This window comes from Bos mutus, chromosome 3 (assembly GCF_027580195.1).
Source record: "Bos mutus isolate GX-2022 chromosome 3, NWIPB_WYAK_1.1, whole genome shotgun sequence".
Taxonomy (NCBI): domain Eukaryota; kingdom Metazoa; phylum Chordata; class Mammalia; order Artiodactyla; family Bovidae; genus Bos; species Bos mutus.
In genome coordinates, this window is record NC_091619.1 from 93029477 (window position 1) to 93050982 (window position 21506).

General features: G+C 36.2%; 1 protein-coding gene across 1 annotated transcript in view; it reads right to left on the reverse strand.

Moving 5' to 3' along the window:
* C3H1orf185 (chromosome 3 C1orf185 homolog) overlaps positions 1–21506 on the reverse strand; it is a 50146-nt gene that overhangs the window by 19602 nt on the left and 9038 nt on the right. Inside the window, exons 3-4 of the mRNA XM_070362340.1 lie at positions 13848–13953; positions 8485–8620 (exon numbers count right to left, since the gene is read on the reverse strand). Of these exons, the coding sequence (XP_070218441.1) occupies positions 8485–8620; positions 13848–13953 (242 nt within the window). The remainder of the gene's footprint in view (positions 1–8484; positions 8621–13847; positions 13954–21506) is intronic.

The window sequence follows — 21506 nt, forward strand, 5'->3', positions numbered from 1 at the left end:
CAGAATAATGATAGTAAAAATGATCCAAAATCTTGAAAACAAAATGGAGTTACAGATAAATAGTCTGGAGACAAGGATTGAGAAGATGCAAGAAATGTTTAACAAAGACCTAGAAGAAATAAAAAAGAGATAATGAATAATGCAATAACATTATTCATTAATAATGAGATCAAAAACACTCTGGAGGGAACCAACAGTAGAATAACTGAGGCAAAAGATAGGATAAATGAGGTGGAAGAAAGAATGGTGGAAATAAATGAAGCAGAGAGGAAAAAAGAAAAAAGAATGAAAAGAAATGAGGACAACCTCAGAGACCTCTGGGACAATGTCAAAGGCCCCAACATTCGAATCATATTAGTCCCAGAAGAAGAAGACAAAAAGAAAGGCCATGAGAAAATACTTGAGGAGATAATAGTTGAAAACTTCCCTAAAATGGGGAAGGAAATAGCCACCCAAGTCCAAGAAACCCAGAGAGTCCCAAACAGGGTAAACCCAAGGTGAAACACCCCAAGAAACATATTAATCAAATTCATGAAGCTCAAATACAAATATTAAAAGCAGCAAGGGAAAAAGAACAAATAACATACAAGGGGATTCCCATAAGGATAACAGCTGATCTTTCAATAGAAACTCTTCAGGCCAGAAGGGAATGGCAGGACATACTTAAAGTGGTGAAAGAGAAAAAACTAAAACCCAGATTACTGTACCCAGCAAGGATCTCATTCAAATATGAAGGAGAAATCAAAAGCTTTACAGACAAGCAAAAACTGAGGGGAATTCAGCACCACCAAACCAGCTCTTCAGCAAATGCTAAATGATCTTCTCTAAATAGGAAACACAGAAAAGGTGTATTAACTCGAACCCAAGACAACAAAGCAAATGGCAACAAGATCATACTTATCAATAATTACCTTAAATGTAAATGGGTTGAATGCCCCAACCAAAAGACAAAGATTCACTGAATGGACACAAAAATGAGACCTTTATATATGCTGTCTACAAGAGACCCACCTCAAACCAAGGGACACATACAGATTGAAAGTGAAGGGCTAGAAAAAGATATTTCATGCAAATGGAGACCAAAAGAAAACAGGAGTGGCAATACTCATATCAGATAAAATAGACTTTGAAATAAAAGCTGTAAAAAGAGACAAAGAAGGACACTACATAATGATCAAAGGATCAATCCAAGAAGAAGATATAACAATTATTAATATATATGCACCCAATATAGGAGCACTGCAATATGTAAGGCAAATGCTAACAAGTGTGAAAGGGGAAGTTAACAGTAATACAATAATAGTAGGAGACTGTAATACCCCACTCACACCTCTGGATAGATCAATTAAACAGAAAATTAGCAAGGAAACACAAACTTTAAATGATACAATGGATCGGTTAGACCTAATTGATATCTATAGGACATTTCACATCAAAACAATGAACTTCAACTTTTTCTCAAGTGCACATGGAACCTTCTCCAGGATAGATCACATCCTGGGCCATAAATCTAGCCTTGGTAAATTAAAAAAAAAAAAAATGAAATCATTCCAAGAATCTTTTCTGACCACAATGCAATAAGATTAGATGTCAATTACAGAAGAAAAACTATTAAAAATTCCAACATATAGAGGCTGACCAACACACTGCTGAATAACCAAAAAATCACAGAAGAAATCAAAAAAGAAATACAAATATGCATAGAAAAGAATGAAAATGAAAACACAACAATCCAAAAACTATGGGACACTGTAAAAGCAGTGATAAGGGGAAGGTTCATAGCAATACAGGCTTACCTCAAGAAACAAGAAAAAAGTCAAATAAATAACCTATCTCTACACCTAAAGCAACTTGAAAAGGAAGAAATAAAGAACCCCAGGTTTAGTAGAAGGAAAGAAATCTTAAAAATTAGGGCAGAAACAAATGCAAAAGAAACAAAAGAGACCATAGCAAAAATTAACAAAGCCAAAAGCTGGTTCTTTGATAAGATAAACAAAATTGACAAACCATTAGCCAGACTCATCAACAAAATTAGAAGTGAAAATGGAGAGATCACAACAGACAACATAGAAATACAAAGGATATAAGAGACTACTATCAGCAACTCTATGCCAATAAAAAGGACAACTTGGAAGAAATGGACAAATTCATAGAAAAGTACTCTTTCCAAAACTGAACCAGGAAGAAATGGAAAACCTTAACAGACCCATCACAAGCACGGAAACTGAAACTGTAATCAGAAATCTTTCAGCAAACAAAAGCCCAGGTCCAGATGGCTTCACAGGTGAATTCTACCAAAAATTTAGAGAAGAGCTAACACCTATCCTACTCAAACTCTTCCAGAAAATTGTAGAGGAAGGTAAACTTCCAAACTCATTCTACAAGGCCATCACCCTAATACCAAAACCTGACAAAGATGCCACAAAAAAAGAAAACTACAGGCTAATATAACTGATGAACATAGATGCAAAAATCCTCAACAAAATTCTAGCAAACAGAATCCAACAACATATTTAAAAAAATCATACATCATGACCAAGTGGACTTTATCCCAGGGATGCAAGGATTCTTCAATATCCACAAATCAATCAACGTAATACACCACATTAACAAATTGAAAAATACAAACCATATGATTATGTCAATAGATGCAGAGAAAGCCTTTGACAAAATTCAACATCCATTTATGATAAAAATCCTCCAGAAAGCAGGAATAGAATGAACATCAGTTCAGTTCAGTTCAGTCACTCAGTCGTGTCTGACTCTTTGCAACCCCATACCTCAACATAATAAAAGCTATCTCTGACAAACCCACAGCAAAAATTATCCTCAATGGTGAAAAATTGAAAGCATTTCCCCTAAAGTCAGGAATAAGACAAGGGTGCCCACTCTCACCACTACTATTCAACATAGTTTTGGAAGTTTTGGCCACAGCAATCAGAGTAGCAGGGGAAATAAAAGGAATTCAGATTGGAAAAGAAGAAGTAAAACTCTCACTGTTTGCAGATGACATGATCCTCTACATAGAAAACCCTAAAGACTCCACCAGAAAATTACTAGAGCTAATCAATGCATATAGTAAAGTTGCAGAATATAAAACCAACACAAAGAAATCCCTTGAATTCCTATACACTAACAATGAGAAAACAGAAAGAGAAATTAAGGAAACAATTCCATTCACCATTGCAATGAAAAGAATAAAATACTTAGGAATATATCTACCTAAAGAAACTAAAGACCTATATATAGAAAACTAGAAAACACTGGTGAAAGAAATCAAAGAGGACAGAAATAGATGGAGAAATATACCGTGTTCATGGATCAGAAGAATCAATATAGTGAAAATGAGTATACTACCCAAAGCAATCTATAGATTCAATGCAATCCCTATCAAGCTACCAACGGTATTTTTCACAGAAGTAAAGCAAATTATTTCACAATTTGTATGGAAATACAAAAAAACCTCGAATAGCCAAAGCAATCTTGAGAAAGAAGAATGGAACTGGAGAAATCAATCTGCCTGACTTCAGACTATACTACAAGGCTACAGTCATCAAGACAGTATGGTACTGGCACAAAGACAGAAATATAAATCAATGGAACAAATTAGAAAGCCCAGAGATAAATCCGTGCACCTATGGACACCTTGTCTTTGACAAAGGAGGCAAGAATATACAATGGAGAAAAGACAATCTCTTAACTAGTGGTGCTGGGAAAACTGGTCAACCACTTGTAAAAGAATGAAACTAGAACACTTTCTAACACCATACACAAAAATAAACTCAAAATGGATCAAAGATCTAAACGTAAGACCAGAAGCTATAAAACTCCTAGAGGAAAACATAGGCAAAACACTCTCTGACATAAATCACAGCAAGATCCTCTATGACCCACCTCCCAGAGTAATGGAAATAAAAGCAAAAAAAAAATGGGACCTAATTAAACTTAAAAGCTTTTGCACAACTAAGGAAACTATAAGCAAGGTGAAAAGACAGCCTTCACAATGGGAGACAATAATAGCAAATGAAGCAACTGACAAATAATCTCAAAAATATACAAGCAGCTCATGCAGCTCAATTCCAGAAAAATAAACAACCGAATTGAAAAATGGGCCAAAGAATTAAACAGACATTTCTCCAAAGAAGACATACAGATGGCTAACAAACACATGAAAAGATGCTCAATATCACTCATTATCAGAGAACTGCAAATCAAAACCACAATGAGGTACCATTTCATGCCAGTCAGAATGGCTGCTATCAAAAAGTCTACAAACAATAAATGCTGGAGAGGGTGTGGAGAAAAGGGAGCCCTCTTACACTGTTGGTGGGAATGCACACTAGGACAGCCACTATGGAGAACAGTGTGGAGATTCCTTAAAAACTGGAAATAGAATTGCCATAGGACCCAGAAATACCACTGCTGGGCATACACACCGAGGAAATCAGAACTGAAAGAGACATGTATACCACAATGTTCATTGCAGCACTGTTTACAATAGCCAGGACAAGAAAGTAACGTAGATGTCCATTAGCAGATGAATGGTTAAGAAAGCTGTGGTACATATACATAATGGAATATTCAGTTCAGTTCAGTTGCTCAGTCATGTCCGACTCTTTGCAACCCCATGAATTGCAGCACGCCAGGCCTCCATGTCCATCACCAACTCCTGGAGTTCACTCAAACTCATGTCCATCGAGTCAGTGATGCCATCCAGCCATCTCATCCTCTGTCGAACCCTTCTCCTCCTGCCCCCAATCCCTCCCAGCATCAGAGTCTTTTCCGATGAGTCAACTCTTCACATGAGGTGGCCGAAGTATTGGAGTTTCAGCTTCAGCATCATTCCTTCCAAAGAACACCCAGAACTGATCTTTAGAATGGACTGGTTGGATTTCCTTGTAGTCCAAGTGACTCTCAAGAGTCTTCTCCAACACCACAGTTCAAAAGCATCAATTCTTCAGCACTCAGCTTTCTTCACAGTCCAACTCTCACATCTATACATGACTACTGGAAAAACCATAGCCTTGACTAGATGGACTTTTGTTGGCAAAGTAATGTCTCTGCTTTTTTAATATGCTGTCTAGTTTGGTCATAACTTTCCTTTCAAGAGTAAGTGTCTTTTTATTTCATGGCTGTAGTCACCAAAGCAGTGATTTTAGATCCCCCAAAATAAAGGGGCTCTGTTTCCCTGTTTCCTGTCCCTGTTTCTCTGTCCCTGTTTCCACTATTTCCCCATCTATTTCCCATGACGTGATGGGACCAGATACCATGATCTTTGTTTTCTGAATGTTGAGCTTTAAGCCAACTTTTTCACTCTTCTCTTTCACTTTCATCAAGAGGCTCTATAGTTCTTTTTCACTTTCTGCCATAAGGATGGTGTCATCTGCGTATCTGAGGTTATTGCTATTTCTCCCAGCAATCTTGATTCCAGCTGTGCTTCATCCAGCCCAGTGTTTCTCATGATGTATTATGCATATAAGTTAAATAAGCAGAGTGACAATATGCAGCCTTGATGTACTCCTTTTCCTATTTGGAAACAGTCTGTTGTTCCGTGTCCAGTTCTAACTGTTGCTTCCTGACCAGCATACAGGTTTCTCAAGAGGCAGGTTAGGTGGTCTGGTATTCCCATCTCTTTCAGAATTTTCCACAGTTTATTGTGATCCACACAGTCAAAGGCTTTGGCATAGTCAATAAAGCAGAAATAGATGCTTTCCTGGAAGTCTCTTGCTTTTTTGATGATCCAGCAGATGTTGGCAATTTGATCTCTGGTTCCTCTGCCTTTTCTAAATGTCCAGCTTGAACATCTGGAAGTTCATAGTTCACATAGTGTTGAAGCCTGGCTTGGAAAATTTTGAGCATTACTTTGCTAGTGTGTGAGATGAATGCAATTGTGTGGTAGTTTGAGCATTCTTTGGCATTGACTTTCTTTGAGATTGGAATGAAAACTGACCTTTTCCAGTCCTGTGGCCACTGCTGAGTTTTCCGAATTTGCTGGCATATTGAGGGCCACACTTCACAGCATCATCTTTTAGGATTTGAAATAGCTCAGCTATATGTATATGCCTATTACAATGGTGAAAATACAACATTGACACCTCTAAGTCCTGGTGAGGATGTGGAGCAACAGAAACTCTTATTCATTGCTGGTGGGTATGCAAAATGGTACAGCCACTTTGTCAGGCAGTTCAGTAGTTTCTCACAAAATTAAACACCTCTTACCAGTTAATCCAGCGATCATGTTACTCGGTAGTTACCCAAATAAGTTGAAAATATATGTCCACACAAAAATTTGCACACTGAATATTTACAGCAGCTTTACTCATACTTGATAAAACTTGAAAGCAACCAAGATATCCTTCAGTAAGAGAGTGGATAAATAAATTGAGGTAGATCCATACATTCTATGCTGACAAAGGTCCACATAGTCAAAGCTATGGTTTTTCTGGTAGTCATATATGGATGCGAGAGTTGGACCATAAAGAAGGCTGAGCGCCGAAGAATTGACGTTTTCAAACTGTGGTGTTGGAGAAGACTCTTGAGAGTCCCTTGGAGTGCAAGGAGATCAAACCAGTCAATCCTAAAGGAAATCAATCTTGAATATTCATTGAAGGACTGATGCTGAAGCTGAAGCTCCAATACTTCTGGCCATCCGATGTGAAGAGCCAACTCACTAGAAAAGACTCTGATGCCAGGAAAGATTGAAGGCAGGAGGAGAAGGGGATTACAGAGGATGAGATGGTTAGATGACATCACTGACTCAATGGAAATGAGTTTGAGCAAACTTAGGGAGATGATGAAGGACAGGGAAACCTGGTGTGCTACAGTCCATGGACTTGCAAAGAGTCGGGCACCACTGACCAACAGAACAACAACAGATCCATACAATGGAATATTAGTCACTGCCAAAAGAAATGTGATATCAAGTCTTGAAAAGACAGAGAGCACTTAAAATGTATATTAATAAGAAAAAGAAGTCTGAAAAGGCTACATTCTATATGATTCCAACGATATGACATTCTAGAAAAGGCAAAAACATGGAAACAGCTAAATGACTGCTGGTTGGATGATCCTTCCTTTGAACAAGCATGGAACAAGACCTTTAGAGTAGTAAAACTATTGTGTGTGATGCTATTAATATAATGTTGCCCACATATCTCTCTCCGTCTGTCCCTATTTTTCTGTCTGTCTCTCTGTGTGTGTTTCTGTCTGTATATACATGTCAACCCATAGAATGTAGGATTCAAGAGTGAATCCTAACAGACAATGGACTCTGGGTGATGATGTCTCAATGTAGATTCATCAGTAGTAACAACTGTACCACTCTGGCACAGAATGTTGATATTAGAGGAGGCTGTACTTGTGTAGGGGTAAGGAGTATACGAGTGCTATACTTTCTCCTTAGTTGTGTTGTGAGCCTAAAACCTCTTGGAAAAATAAAGTCTACTAAGAGAAAGCTATAGTGATATACTATTACACATCCATCAGGTTGTTAAAAACTTAGAAGTGTAAAAATATCAGTACTTGTTGATATGGAGCAATCCTAGCAATTTTGTATGCCTTAGGGGAATACATGTTGACAGAACTGCTTTGGAAAATAACTTGAATTTATCTAATAATATAAAACATGCACAAATCCCATGAGTCAGTGATTCCAATGTTAGGTACATTCACCATGGAAATTTCAAAAAAAAAAAAAAAAACCAGCTGAAAACAATTAAATGTTTATAACATAAAACTTGACATATTTATATAACAGAACACCACATAATAAAAAAAAACAATGAATAATCAGTATATGCACCAATCTGGATGAGGCTCAGAAATATAACAGAAAAAGAAAGAATATATTAGACATGGAATCCAAAAACATTAATAAAACATTGTTTAGCTATATCATAGTTTTAAATTTCTACTGGTGTCTCCCTTGTTTTAGTTTGTCCATACAACACTATTTTGATACCATGTAACAGAAAGTTAATTATGTGTCCCTCTTTTCCACTTGTACTACACTAGCACTTTGAAGGTAGGGTTCATATCTTACCATAGGGAGGGTCAAGAGCTCAGAATGCAATGAAGCCTTAATAAATTCTTGTTAAACTGTATTTAATTTCAATTAGTTGGTTTAATTAGATGTTTGGTTATCTGAGTATCCTCTTATCTCCAAATCTCTCTTTTCATAGGCTTGGCAATTTCACTTTGCTTTTTTACGCCATTTATCTTCAAGCCTATAACAACTGCAATATGGGGAATACAGGTTCTCAGGCTAGAGATATAGGGAAACAACTACAGGAGACATTTTCACTTAGCCTTTCAATTTCCTATAATGTAAACCCTAACTAGTTTGGGTAATTTAAATTTAGCTCCATGTTACTTTCCCTCAAATTTAAAAACAATAGTGGATAATTAAAATAAAGACAACAATGCTAATGACACGGTGTCACAAGAAATTATTTGACAAGATTGCTATAAAATATCACACACTACCTGTGATTGGAATCTTCCAGTATGAAAATTACGAGAAATAAAAACACACTGAGGATGAGATTTAATCTTCGCCTTTGATGGTCTTTGTCTGCATTTCTCATCAACTGCTTTAAATTTAGAGTCTTGAAATATTTCTCTGAAAAATATTTTATAGAGAACATTACTAAACATGTATTATAAAACAAAATCATTGTTTCTAACAGTTCTACATAAATGGTTTAAAATCAGAATATATTTTTACATATTTACTTTCAAAAGTGCAAATCAACTTATATATTCTCTTCTCATATGTTACTGATTTCACAACACCTATTTTGTTCATAGAATATAAATTAAGCTACCTCCTCACAGAGTTAATATTTCCAGTTTGAAGATCAACCATTAGTTTTTGATAATCTTCTCTCTCTGGCTGTGAGATAATCAACTTTAATGTCAGTTAGGCTTTTCATAGATCTGCCTTTAATGGCATAGGAAATTAAATGAATGGAACTCATTGTCCATTTTTATATTTAATAATATCGGCAATAGATGGGGAAACACTAGAAACAGTGTCAGACTTTATTTTTGGGGCTCCAAAATCACTGCAGATGGTGATTGCAGCCATGAAATTAAAAGACGCTTACTCCTTGGAAGGAAAGTTATGACCAACCTAGACAGCATATTAAAAATCAGAGACATTACTTTGCTAACAAAGGTCCATCTAGTCAAGGCTATGGTTTCTCCAGTGGTCATGTATGGATGTGAAAGTTGGACTGTGAGGAAAGCTGAGCACCGAAGAACTGATGCTTTTGAACTGTGGTGTTGAAGACTCTTGAGAGTCCCTTGGACTGCAAGGAGATCCAACCAGTCCATTCTAAAGGAGATCAGTCCTGGATGTTCATTGGAAGGACTGATGCTGAGGCTGAAACTCCAATACTTTGGCCCCCTCATGCGAAGAGTTGACTCATTGGAAAAGACTCTGATGCTGGGAGGGATTGGGGGCAGGAGGAGAAGGGGACGACAGAGGATGAGATGGTTGGATGGCATCACCGACTCGATGGACATGAGTTTGGGTGAACTCCGGGAGTTGGTGATGGACAGGGAGGCCTGGCGTGCTGTGATTCATGGGGTTGCAAAGAGTCAGATACGACGGAGTTACTGAACTGAACTGAACTGGCAAAAGTAAGTAGAAGGAAACTGAATTGAAACTAATGACTTACAAGGGAAGAATACCTGGGATCTTTATGCATGCAGCCACATTATGTCTAAAATAATGAAACAGCAAGTAAAACTCCAGCTGATTGAAGACAGTTAAGTATATATTATAGTTTATAATAGTAATTCTAGACTTAATTAAAAATATTTTTCCATTTCTTTTTTCTGAGGTACTAGAAATTTTCCAAATTAATTCAAGAGATCATATTATGTTACTTAATACAGTATTAACAATTAAAATCCATTCACTTATTGAATTCAATTTACTTAACAAATATACACTGAGTACTTACTATGTGCCAGGCATTATGCTGGGTGTTATATACAGTGGCAGGGGAGAAAAAGCACAGCCACTACCCTCATACAACTGTCACTGTGCTCATGGAGCTTAAACACTAGCAATGAAGACCGATAGTAATAAAACAAACACAAGAAAATGAAAAACTTACAACTATGGAAAGTATTATCGAGGAAAACGACCTGCTACTCTGTGTGTATATAAGAAAGGGAATTAACCTGATTGGAAAGGTCAGGGAAGGCTTTTGTGAGGAAGAAGTGATTGGATTAGGTATCTGAAGAAATGGGAGCGGTTATTAGATTGAATGGAGGAGGGGAGATGTAGGAGTAAGAACATTCTAGTCAGAATATCAAGTATGAAGACCTAGTGGCCACATTAGGACAGTGTAGCAGAAGTACAGAAAGCAAGAGGGAAAGTGGGAGATGAAATTTGAGAATATGCATGGGGAGACCATGTAGGGCCTTAAAAGTCATATTGTTTTATCTTTATCCTAAAATCACTGGGATGTCCTTCACAGTGGGAATGGGGTGGAAGTAGGGTGACTTGATCAGATCTGCATTTGGAAAATATCTGGCTGAAGTGTGGAGAAGAGATTAAATGATGTCAGTAGTGAAGGTAAAGGTCAGTTATAACTCCTACTGCAAGAGTCTATGTGGGGGATTAGGTGGTGGCAAAGGTAATGGAGAGAAATGGATAGATTTGAGCAATTTATGAGGTAAAATAAATAGAACATGGTGATGGTTCAAGTTTAGTAGGGGTGTGAAAGAGAGGAGGAGATATCATACATGCCTTCCATGTTTTGAGGAAGAACAAAACAATCCTTCCTTGGACTTCTCTGGTGGGACAGTGCATAGCAATCTGCCTGCCAATTCAGGGGACATGGGTTCGATCCCTGGTCTGGGAAGATTCCACATGCTGCAGAGCAACTAAGCCTGCGCACCGCAGCTACTGAGTCCAGGCTCTAGAGCCCATACGCTGCAACTACTGAAGCACGTGTGCCTAGAGCCTGTGCTCTGCAACAGGAGTGGCAACTAGAGAAAGGCTCAAGCACAGCAACAAGGACCCTGTGCAACCAAAGATAAATAATTTCTTAAAATAGATGTTTAAAAAAAATTCTTCCTGACCTAACATTTTCTTCCACTTTCTGCCCCTTTTAGCAACTCCTCTACATACCACTGCCAAAAAAAAAAAAAAAAAATGCTTCTTAAAAGAATGTATGCATTTGTTTCAATTTTCTCACCTCCTGGTTTTACTCAAAAGTAAGTTTCTGAACCCATCACTCTACCAAAACTATGCAAGGCTACCAGTAACTTCTATACTGCTAAATCCAAAAATTATTTCTCTATCCTCATTTTTCTCAACTTCTTAAGTACCTTTAACATAACTGGTCATCACCTCCTTCTTAAAACATTTTCTAATTTTGACTCCCTTGACACCACACACCGTTCTGCTTTTCCTTCTTAGATATTGTTGATTCTTCTTCCTCTTTTTCTAGCTTTCTAAATGTTGGTGAGCTGAAGAGAACAGTCGTACAGTCTTCTCTTTCAAAAATCACTCCCTGGTTAGTCTCATCCAGTTGTATGACTTTAGATACCCTCCATACACTGATAACCTAAATCTTTAGCCCTGACTTCTCTCCTGAAGTTCATACATGTATATCCAACTGTCTATTTAACGTTTTAACCTCAATGTCTCATAGGCTTTCAAATTTACATCCAAAATACAACTCCTAGTTTATCACCATTCCCTCAATTTGTCCCCCTCATTACCTCTTCATCTCAGTAAATGGCATGATTAACTCATGGTAAAAATGTAGGTTTTAGCATTATCTCTGCCATTTCACTTTTTGTTCCTTGCCTCATCCAATCCATCAACAAGACCTCCTAACTTTACCTGTAAAATTATCCCAAATCCAACTTCTTTTTTTTCATATCCTCTGTTTCCATATTAGTCTAAGACACTGTCATCCTTAATCTGGACTGTGCAATAGCCTCCTAACTTGCCTCTCAGATTTTATTCTTACTCCATTAAAATATAGAAGTCAGAGAGATGTACGAAAAATCTTTTAAAAATATGAATTAAAACTCTCATACCTTGCTGAATGGAAGTGTAATTCCACCTTGGAGAACTGGTTAGCAGTTTCTTATAAAGCTAATCACATGATCCAGCAACTCTACTCTTAGGTATTTACCCAAGAGAAGTTAAAAACACGTGTACAAAAAGATTTATAGAAGAATGTTCATAGCAGCCATATTCCTAAGAGCTAAAAATTGGAAATGACCTAAATGTCCATTAACTGAAAAATGGAAAAGCAAACTGAGATGTATTTATACAATGAAAAGAATGAAAAGATAAACTCAACAACATAAATGAATCTAAAAAATATTATGCTAAGTGAAAAAAACAAACGTAAAAAGTCCATTTATACGAAGTTCAAAATGGGTAAAATTTATCTATGGTGATAAAAACCAGAATAATGACTGTTTCTGGGTGGGAAGTGGGGAATAACTCTTGGAAAAGAGGATTAGAGATCCTTACAGGATGATGGAAAAGTTCTGTGTCTTCAATGGGGTTGTGATTACATGGGAATATATTTGTTGAAATTCCTTATTATATATTTAAAATCTGTATCTCAAATTTTTAAGTGTTATTAAAATGTAAATCATCTATAGGTGGCACTGTAGTCTTTAAAGTGGGGATAATATTAGTGAAACTTCATGGGGCTGCTATGAAGTCTAAATGAGATAAGAACATATAAAGCACTTAGAATAGTATATAGTAGACACCTGATTTTAGCTGTGATAATGATAGTAATGCCATTCTCTTGCTTAAAACCTTCTGATGGCAGAAATAATAAAACCTAAATTTCATGTTCTTGCCTACAAACTCTTGTAATTTGACCCCTATCTACCTCTTTAATGTCATCATTATTTCCCTCTCACTTGATCTATTCACAATTTCTGTTTACTGAACAATACCAAGATCATTCCCACTTGAAATCCCAGTACTTACTATCCCATTAGCATGGAAAAGTTCTTGCACAGGGTTATCACATGTCTGGCTCCTTTTTTAAGCCAAATCTCAGATTAAATATTACTCACTGGAAGAGACATTCTCCCCATCACTTTGTTAATTTGTTTCCTCTCAGTGGCAGTGCAAGTCTATGAAATAAGAACCTTATCTGACTTGTTCACAACTGTATCTTTAGTACCCTGAACAATGGCAGGCACCCAATAAATATTTGTTGAAAGAATGGATTAGTGAATAATTTCTGGTTTTCTGACTTATGCAAGTGAGTAGACAGTATATATTCATTTGCTGAAATATGAAATATTGGAAGAGTGTGTGAGAAGATTAAATTACATTTTTTAACATGAGCCAAAGCAAATACCGAACCAATTAAATAATGAAAAACACCAAATTTTAGGGGTGAAAGGAACTGAGGTATCAAGTTTCTTATTTCCATCTCTGGAAAAAGACTACACTTAGACCATACCAGAGCATTCTGTCAGCTCTTTTCTTAAATTATCTCCTAAAGGAAGAGAGTCTTTTTCTTTCAGTAACTTTTTTAATCTCTAGTAATCAAAAGTTTAAAAATTTTTCTAGCCTTTTATTATAATTCAAACCCATGTCTTCTACAGAATAAAACACATCTCATTATTCCTTAAAATTTTCATGCATGAAGATTGCTACTATACTACTCGGACTATTATACTACTGGGACTTCTCTGCTCAGGCTACTTTAAACAAGTAGTTTTCTCCCCAGTCAAATTATAAAATACCATTATAGTTATTTAAGTTTAATATCATTTGAGAAAATCTTTCATCAAATTTTTAAAAGAGAAAAGTCAAATGCTCTAATAAATCTTACCTTCGTTTGCAAATCAGGAACCACAAGGCTGATGCCAAAGCAAAGAAACCAATTCCCAAAGTAACAGCACCAGCAGCCAGAAAATAGGTTAAGTGGTTAAAAAAACCTATACAAATAAATTATAAAAGATTATTTCATGCATGTATCTTCGTTCTCTATGTAAAATTAAATGCCATAATATTTCAAATGGTATTACATAGTGTAATGTTTAAGATATTAACTAGAAGTTTGGGGGACCTGAATTCTGGTCCTGTGTAATTCTAATAAATTTCAAGATCCTGAGTTTGAGAATTACATGGGGGCTAATGAAGATTAGGCCCTAGGGCACATTTCTTTGACCCTGCTAAAATTTGAGACCTAGGTTGTTGTTGCTGTTTTATACAGCTATTACCCACTTTTTTCTTATCTAGTTTTTTCCCTTTCCAATCCAGCTGTGAGTTTTTATGCTATTTTTCCAGCACCATTCTTTGTAGTTTTCCAACATAAGACAATTTCCATTTTAAGATTTTTATTATCAATCACTACCAGGAGGGAGATAAGGATAGTAGAGGCCAAATATGAGGAATTTTTCAAGATCTTAGAAATCTTTAAACATTTTATCTCTATCCCAGTAAAGGGTCATAGCCAAAAGGCAAATAAAAGCAATGTAAATAATAACATATCACTGATTTATAAGTGGAAAAGCCTATGGGAATTAGATGATATAACTCTTTCATTTTACATATGATAAAACTGAAGACCAGGTGAGAGAAGCAAGTGAAGTTAGGTCAAGCAGCAAATTAAAGGCAGTCCTCTGTTCTTATCTATTATCATATCCCTGCTACCAAACATCTTAATACTGGTCTGTATTAAAAAGAATTAAGACTAAAGAAAGCATGATATATTTACAGTTAGGTTGGTAAAGCATTCATTAAGATTCTGAAATCTGCTACGTAAGCATAAAGCAAAGAAGGCTGTATAGAATTTGAAGGACCTTAAGACAACTTACTGAAGGAGGGCATGGCAACTCACTCCTGTATTATTGCCTGGAGAATCCTATGGACAGAGGAGCCTCGCAGGCTACAGTCAAAAAGAGTTGGACACGACTGAAGTGACTGAGCATGCAAGCATGCAAGACAACTTAGGAGTATATTTGGGGTGGGGGGAAGGAGTTTAAAGGTAAAACTAATAGAAGATCTTTATGTGCGAACGTATATTATAAGTTCCACTATGGGAACGACATGATAAAGACTTGTTTTCTAAGTAATTTTCAACTTCCTGGATAGTGCCTCTCAAACTTTAGTTTTCTTTGGATTCAGAAATATCTACATTTGGGGATTAATTAATGGTGTAAAAAAGTTACATAAGACTATTTATCAAAGTGATATAATATTGGGGAAAAAAACACCCAATACCCATATGCTAAGTCACTTCAGTCGTGTCCGACTGTGTGACCCCATAGACGGCAGCCCACTAGGCTACTCTGTCCCTGGGACTCTCCAGGCAAGAACACTGGAATGGGTTGCCATTTCCTTCTCCAATGCATGAAAGTGAAAAGTGAAAGTGAAGTCGCTCAGTTGTTCCCGACTCTTAGCGACCCCATGGACTGCAGCCTACCAGGCTCCTCTGTCCATGGGATTTTCCAGGCAAGAGTACTGGAGTGGGGTGCCATTGCCTTCTCCACAATACCCATATAGGGAGTCAATTAAATTATGATGGTGTTATATATGAAAAAAGTATAGATACTTTGGATCAGATACTTTGTCTGAGGGACTGTTGTGTGCATTGTGCCACAGATATCTCCAGGTATTATCAAATGTATTCTGAGGGGCAGAGTTACTCTCAGTTGAGAATTATAGGTATAGTGGTATAAGGAAATATCAGACAGTATTAAATGATAAAAGCAAGTAGATAAAACCCATATTTTAAAAAAAACTTAAAAGATACAGTTATTCTCAAATATAAGGTAAATATTTTTATGGACAAAAGAAGAAAAGCTATACAGAGAAATAATTAGTAGCTTCAACCACAGGCATCTAAGCTCTGAGATCTGGAAGAGGAATTAACTAGAAGAAGCAAAGAAAATCAATAAGACAATAAATAGACCAAGTCGTCCTCTGGCAGAGTGAATGACTAACTCAAAAAAGGACCAAGGAAGAATCCTGGAAATTATAAAATTAAACATTTTAAGATGGAATAAACTCTTCTTTAAACACAAAGAATTAATGAAATGAAAGGTAATACTGAGAGTCCATCCAATTACATTAAAAAAGTGAAAAATATGATAAATTATGAGACAGAAAAGATGAAGAACATACAGCATAAAACTTGGAAAGAGTAACATAGAAACTTACATTACCATATGTAAAATAGATAGCCAATGAGAATTTGCTATATGGCTCAAGAAACTCAAACAGGGGCTCTGTATCAACCTAGAATGGTGGGATGCGGAGGCAGATGGGAGGGAGTTTCAAAAGGGAGGGGATATATGTATACCTATGGCTCATTCATGTTGAGATATGACAGAAAATAGCAAAATTCGTAAAGCAATTATCCTTCAATAAAAAACAAAAAATTAACAGGGGTCCCCAAAGAGAAAATAAAGAAGTAGAAGGGAAGCAATATTCAGAGATATAGCTTAAGAAGGTTTCTTCTAAAATTTTTTTCAATTTACACATAGTAAAATTCACTGTGTGTATGCAATTCTGTAAGTTTTGACAAATATAAAAAGTGTTTAATCACCATCACAACCCAGTTACAGAAAACTTCTATCACCCAAAAATATTTCCTTGAACAGCCTCTTAGAGGTCAAGAACAAACTGCTGGCAACTACTGATTATTTTCCATCCCTATTCTCTATCGTTATACTTTTGCCTTTTCCAGAATTTCATATAAATTGAAATAGTCTAGCTTTTTAAACTTAGCATAATGTACTCAAGGGGGGCTTCCATGTAGCTTAGACGGTAAAAAAAATCTGCCTACTATCCAGGAGACCAGTGTTTGATTCCTGGATGGGGAAGATCCCCTGGAGAGGGAAATGACAACCCACTTCAGTGCTTTTGCCTAGAAAATACTATGCACAGAGGAGCTTAGTGGGCTACAGTCCATGGTCTCTCAAGAGAGGAATATGACCTAGGAACTATACTACCACCAATGCATTCAAGATTCATCCATGTTGTTGCATGTATCAGTAGTTTCTTTTTATTTCTGACTAACATCCCATTTTAGCATCATTCCTTCCAAAGAACACCCAGGACTGATCTCCTTTAGAATGGACTGGTTGGATCTCCTTGCAGTCCAAGGGACTCTCAAGAATCTCCAACAACACAGTTCAAAAGCATCAATTCTTCGGCACTTAGCTTTCTTCACAGTCCAACTCTCACATCCATACGTGACCACTGGAAAAACCATAGCCTTGACTAGACAGACCTTTGTTGGCAAAGTAATGTCTCTGCTTTTTAATATGCTATCTAGGTTGGTCATAACATTCCTTCCAAGGAGTAAGCGTCTTTTAATTTCATGGCTGCAATCAGCATCTGCAGTGATTTTGGAGCCCCCAAAAATAAAGTCTGGCACTGTTTCCCCATCTATTTCCTATGAAGTGATGGGACCAGATGCCATGATCTTAGTTTTCTGAATGTTGAGCTTTAAGCCAACTTTTTCACTCTCCTCTTTCACTTTCATCAAGAGGCTTTTGAGTTCCTCTTCACTTTCTGCCATCAGGGTGTTCTTTGGAAGGAATGATGCTAAAGCTGAAACTCCAGTACTTTGGCCACCTCACGCAAAGAGTTGACTCACTGGAAAAGACTGTGATGCTGAGAGGGATTGGGGGCGGGAGGAGAAGGGTACGACAGAGGATGAGATGGCTGGATGGCATCTCCGACTCAATGGACATGAGTTTGAGTGAACTCCGGGAGTTGGTGATGGACAGGGAGGCCTGGTGTGCTGCAATTCATAGGGTCGCAAAGAGTTGGACATGATTCAGCGACTGAACATTTCATTTTATAGATGGACCACAGTTTATTCCCCAGAAGAGAGACATCTGGTTGTTTCCAGTTCAGGGTTGTTAGGAATAAGGCATACTGTATACTTGCATACAGGTGCTTGTTTGAACATAAATTTTGAATTCAGTAGCAAGTATATATTCAAATTTATAAGAAACTACGAAACTGCTTTCCAAAGTGGCCATTCTGCTCTGCTTTCCTACCGTGTTATACAACAATTTCACATGCTCTGTATCATTGCAACCACTTGGTATTGTCAGTTTCATTTAGCCATTCTAATAGATACACAGTGGTATCCTACTGTGGTTTTAATTTGCATTTCCTTAGTCAGTTATGCTGAGCATCCTTCCACATGCTTATTTGCCATTCATATCTTCTTCAGTGAAGTGTTTGTTCAAATCTTGGCAGATTTTTAGAATTCTTTATGTAATTTGGATACAAGTTCTTGGTCAGATGTGTGGTTTGCAAATATTTTCTCCCAGCTGCGGACTGTCTTTTCAATTCTCTTAATAGTGTCTTTCACAAAGCAAAACTTAAATTTTAGTGAAACCAATTTATCAATTTTTTTTATGACTTGTGCTATGGGTCCTTCTCTAAAAACACAATATCTAATCCAGGTAACAAAGTTTTTCTTCTATGTTTTCCTATAAAATATTTTCAGTTTTATGTTTTACATTTAATTTCTGATTCATTTTGAATTAATTTTTGCATAAGGTGTGAGATAGGCATCAAGGTCTTTTTTTTTTTTTACATATGCATATCCAGTGGTTTCAACACCATTTGTTGAAGACTACGCTTTCTTCATAGAGTTGTTGTTGTACACTTGAAAAAATCAATTAGCTATATTAGTGTCAGTCTGTTTCTGGAGTTTCTATTCTGTTCCCTTGATATATCCTCCCTTCATGAATAACAGCAGTAATAACAACATATTACTTATAGAGCAAATACTATGTAACAGTATTTGGCACTACTCAAAGTGTTTATATTAACTCATTTAATTCTCACAACAGCTCTGTGTCCCCACTTTGGAGATGAGGAAACAGATGAGGCAAAAATGAGGTTAAGTAACTTGCTCAAAGGCATACAATCAATAAGCAAGGGAACAATAGTAATTTAAAAAATTGCTAAGGTCCTTCCTTATCTAACAGAGGCAATGAATATCTTTAGATTTTATTAGAAAAACAGTTAAGTATGAATACTAAATATTGAAGTATATAATAAAAGAGAATATCTAAATGAGCAATAAATATATGAAAACTTCACTACTAATCACAGAAGTGCAAATTAAACCACAGTGAGTTAATATGACAACTTGATGTCTAAAATGGAAAAGAGAGAAAATATCAAATGTTGTCAAGGAGACAGAGTAACCTGAATTCTCACTCACTGTTGGTGGGAGCATAATTTTATATAATGCTTTGGAAAAGTGTTTGTGTCACTATTATTAAAGCTGAACATATACATACCCTAGGAGAAGGCAATGGCACCCCACTCCAGTACTCTTGCCTGGAAAATCCCATGGATGGAGGAGCCTGATAGGCCGCAGTCCATGAGGTCCCTAAGAGTCGGTCACGACTGAGCGACTTCACTTTGACTTTTCACTTTCATGCATTGGATGAGGAAATGGCAACCCACTCCAGTGTTCTTGCCTGGAGAATCCCAGGGACAGGGGAGCCTGGTGGGCTTCCGTCTATGGGGTCGCACAGAGTCGGACACGACTGAAGCAACTTGGCAGCATACATACCCTATGACGCAGCAAATCTCAGACACATACCAAACTGAAGTACATATATATTTTCACAAAATTATATACTAGAATGTTGATAGCATCACTTTTGTGTCTGTATGTTGACAGAGACACAAACTGGAAACTACGCAAAGGCCCATCAATAGTTAACGGATAAATTTTAAAAGTTTAATTGATTTAAGGAAACAAAATATATACCAGTGGGAAAGAGTAGACTACAACTATGCAGAACAAAGTGGATAATTTCATAAATAATGTTGAGCAAAAGAGGCAAAGACAGACATCAGAAGGAGTTCAGGAATGCTAGTAATTAACGTTCTGTTTCTTGAACTAGGTGCTGATTACATAGGTGTGTTCAGTGAAAACTCAAGCTTAACACTTATGAATAAACTAGATATATGTGTATCAGCATGAACAGAACTGGAAAACCTAGTGTTCAGTGAATAAGGCAATTTCCATAAATTTATAAATTTTATAAATTCCATAAATTCATTTGTAACAATCATATGGATTCCATTTACATACATTAAAAAAAAAATCAATAATACTTTTTTAAAAGTGTGATATAAATATTAAAATACACCATATTAATTGCATCTGGAGAGGAGATGATAGGAATGGGACTGTGGATTGAATATAAACTTAAGACTTTATCTGTAGATTTCCTTAAAAGATTAAAAATTTGAAGTTTACATAACCAAAACATTTTTATTTAGTAGAAAATTACATGAAAATGTTTGTTATTCTTTGTGCCTTTCTTTTTACCTTCCTGGTTATCTCAAATGTAAAAAATATAAACAATGACCTCAATTTTGTAAAAAAAAAAAGGAGAGGAAAAAGGGAGAAACATACTCGTATAAGGAAAATAATCAATACTGGCTAATATTGGCTACTTCTGTGGTAAGGGCTTAGTTATAATTTTCTACTCCAGACTTTTCTGTACATTTAGATTTTCTACCATGAGTATCTTAGAAAAATCAGGAACAAAATTTTTAATCTTCATATAAGATTCTTGATTCCTTTACTTAGATAGTACAAGTCTCCTTGTAGCACTTTCTCTATTGTTATCACTGTTTTATAATCTACGTAGTAGCTTTCTCCTACTGAAGATCTCTGCCTTCCTTTTTATCATTTTTGTAATTAGTAAAACATCATTCTAGTCCTTGGTGTCAGTGGGCCATTTACATCTCAAGAGGAATTCCAATGAGGTATAAAGAATATAAAAGTTCCCCAAATCAATTTACCAACAGAAAGACAAATTACATATTTTCTAATACCTCCAAGTCACACTTTATCTGTAAAACAATCTGTAAAATGAAAAGTCTTGATTCTGTTATTCTTAAAATCCCCTCTTGCTTTGGAGAGTTAGTCAATATATAGTTTTAAGAAACACCATATGTAAAGGTTATAATTTTACTTCTTGACTCTGTCCTTTAAGTATGCTATCTAATGACTCCTCACATTCAACAGTCACTTTATTACATCACCTTGTTTCTTCATCTTAATAATATAATAAATAATGTTCTTTATTTATTAGTTTACTGTCTAATGTCTGTCTTCAACTGAAGATAAGTCCTTTTCACTGGTATTCTATGAGTTTAGAATAATGGCTGGTTACTCATAGATGATTGACTATTCAATGAATAAATGATAAGCACTGTGCTAGATGCTAGTACAAAAATTGTAATATGGGTATGTGGGATTTTTTTTTCTTATTTTGGTTGTGCCAAGCGGCATGCAGGATCTTAGTTTCCTGACCAGGGCCTGAACCCATGTACCCTGAAGTGGAAGCATGAAGTCTTAAACACTGGACGACCAGGGAAGTCCTTAGGTATGTTGTTTAGTAGGAAGGTCATATATGTGAAAAAGAATAAGTGCAATTAAAAGGTATTATAGGCTTTATAGTGGAAGAAATAAATACAAAATACA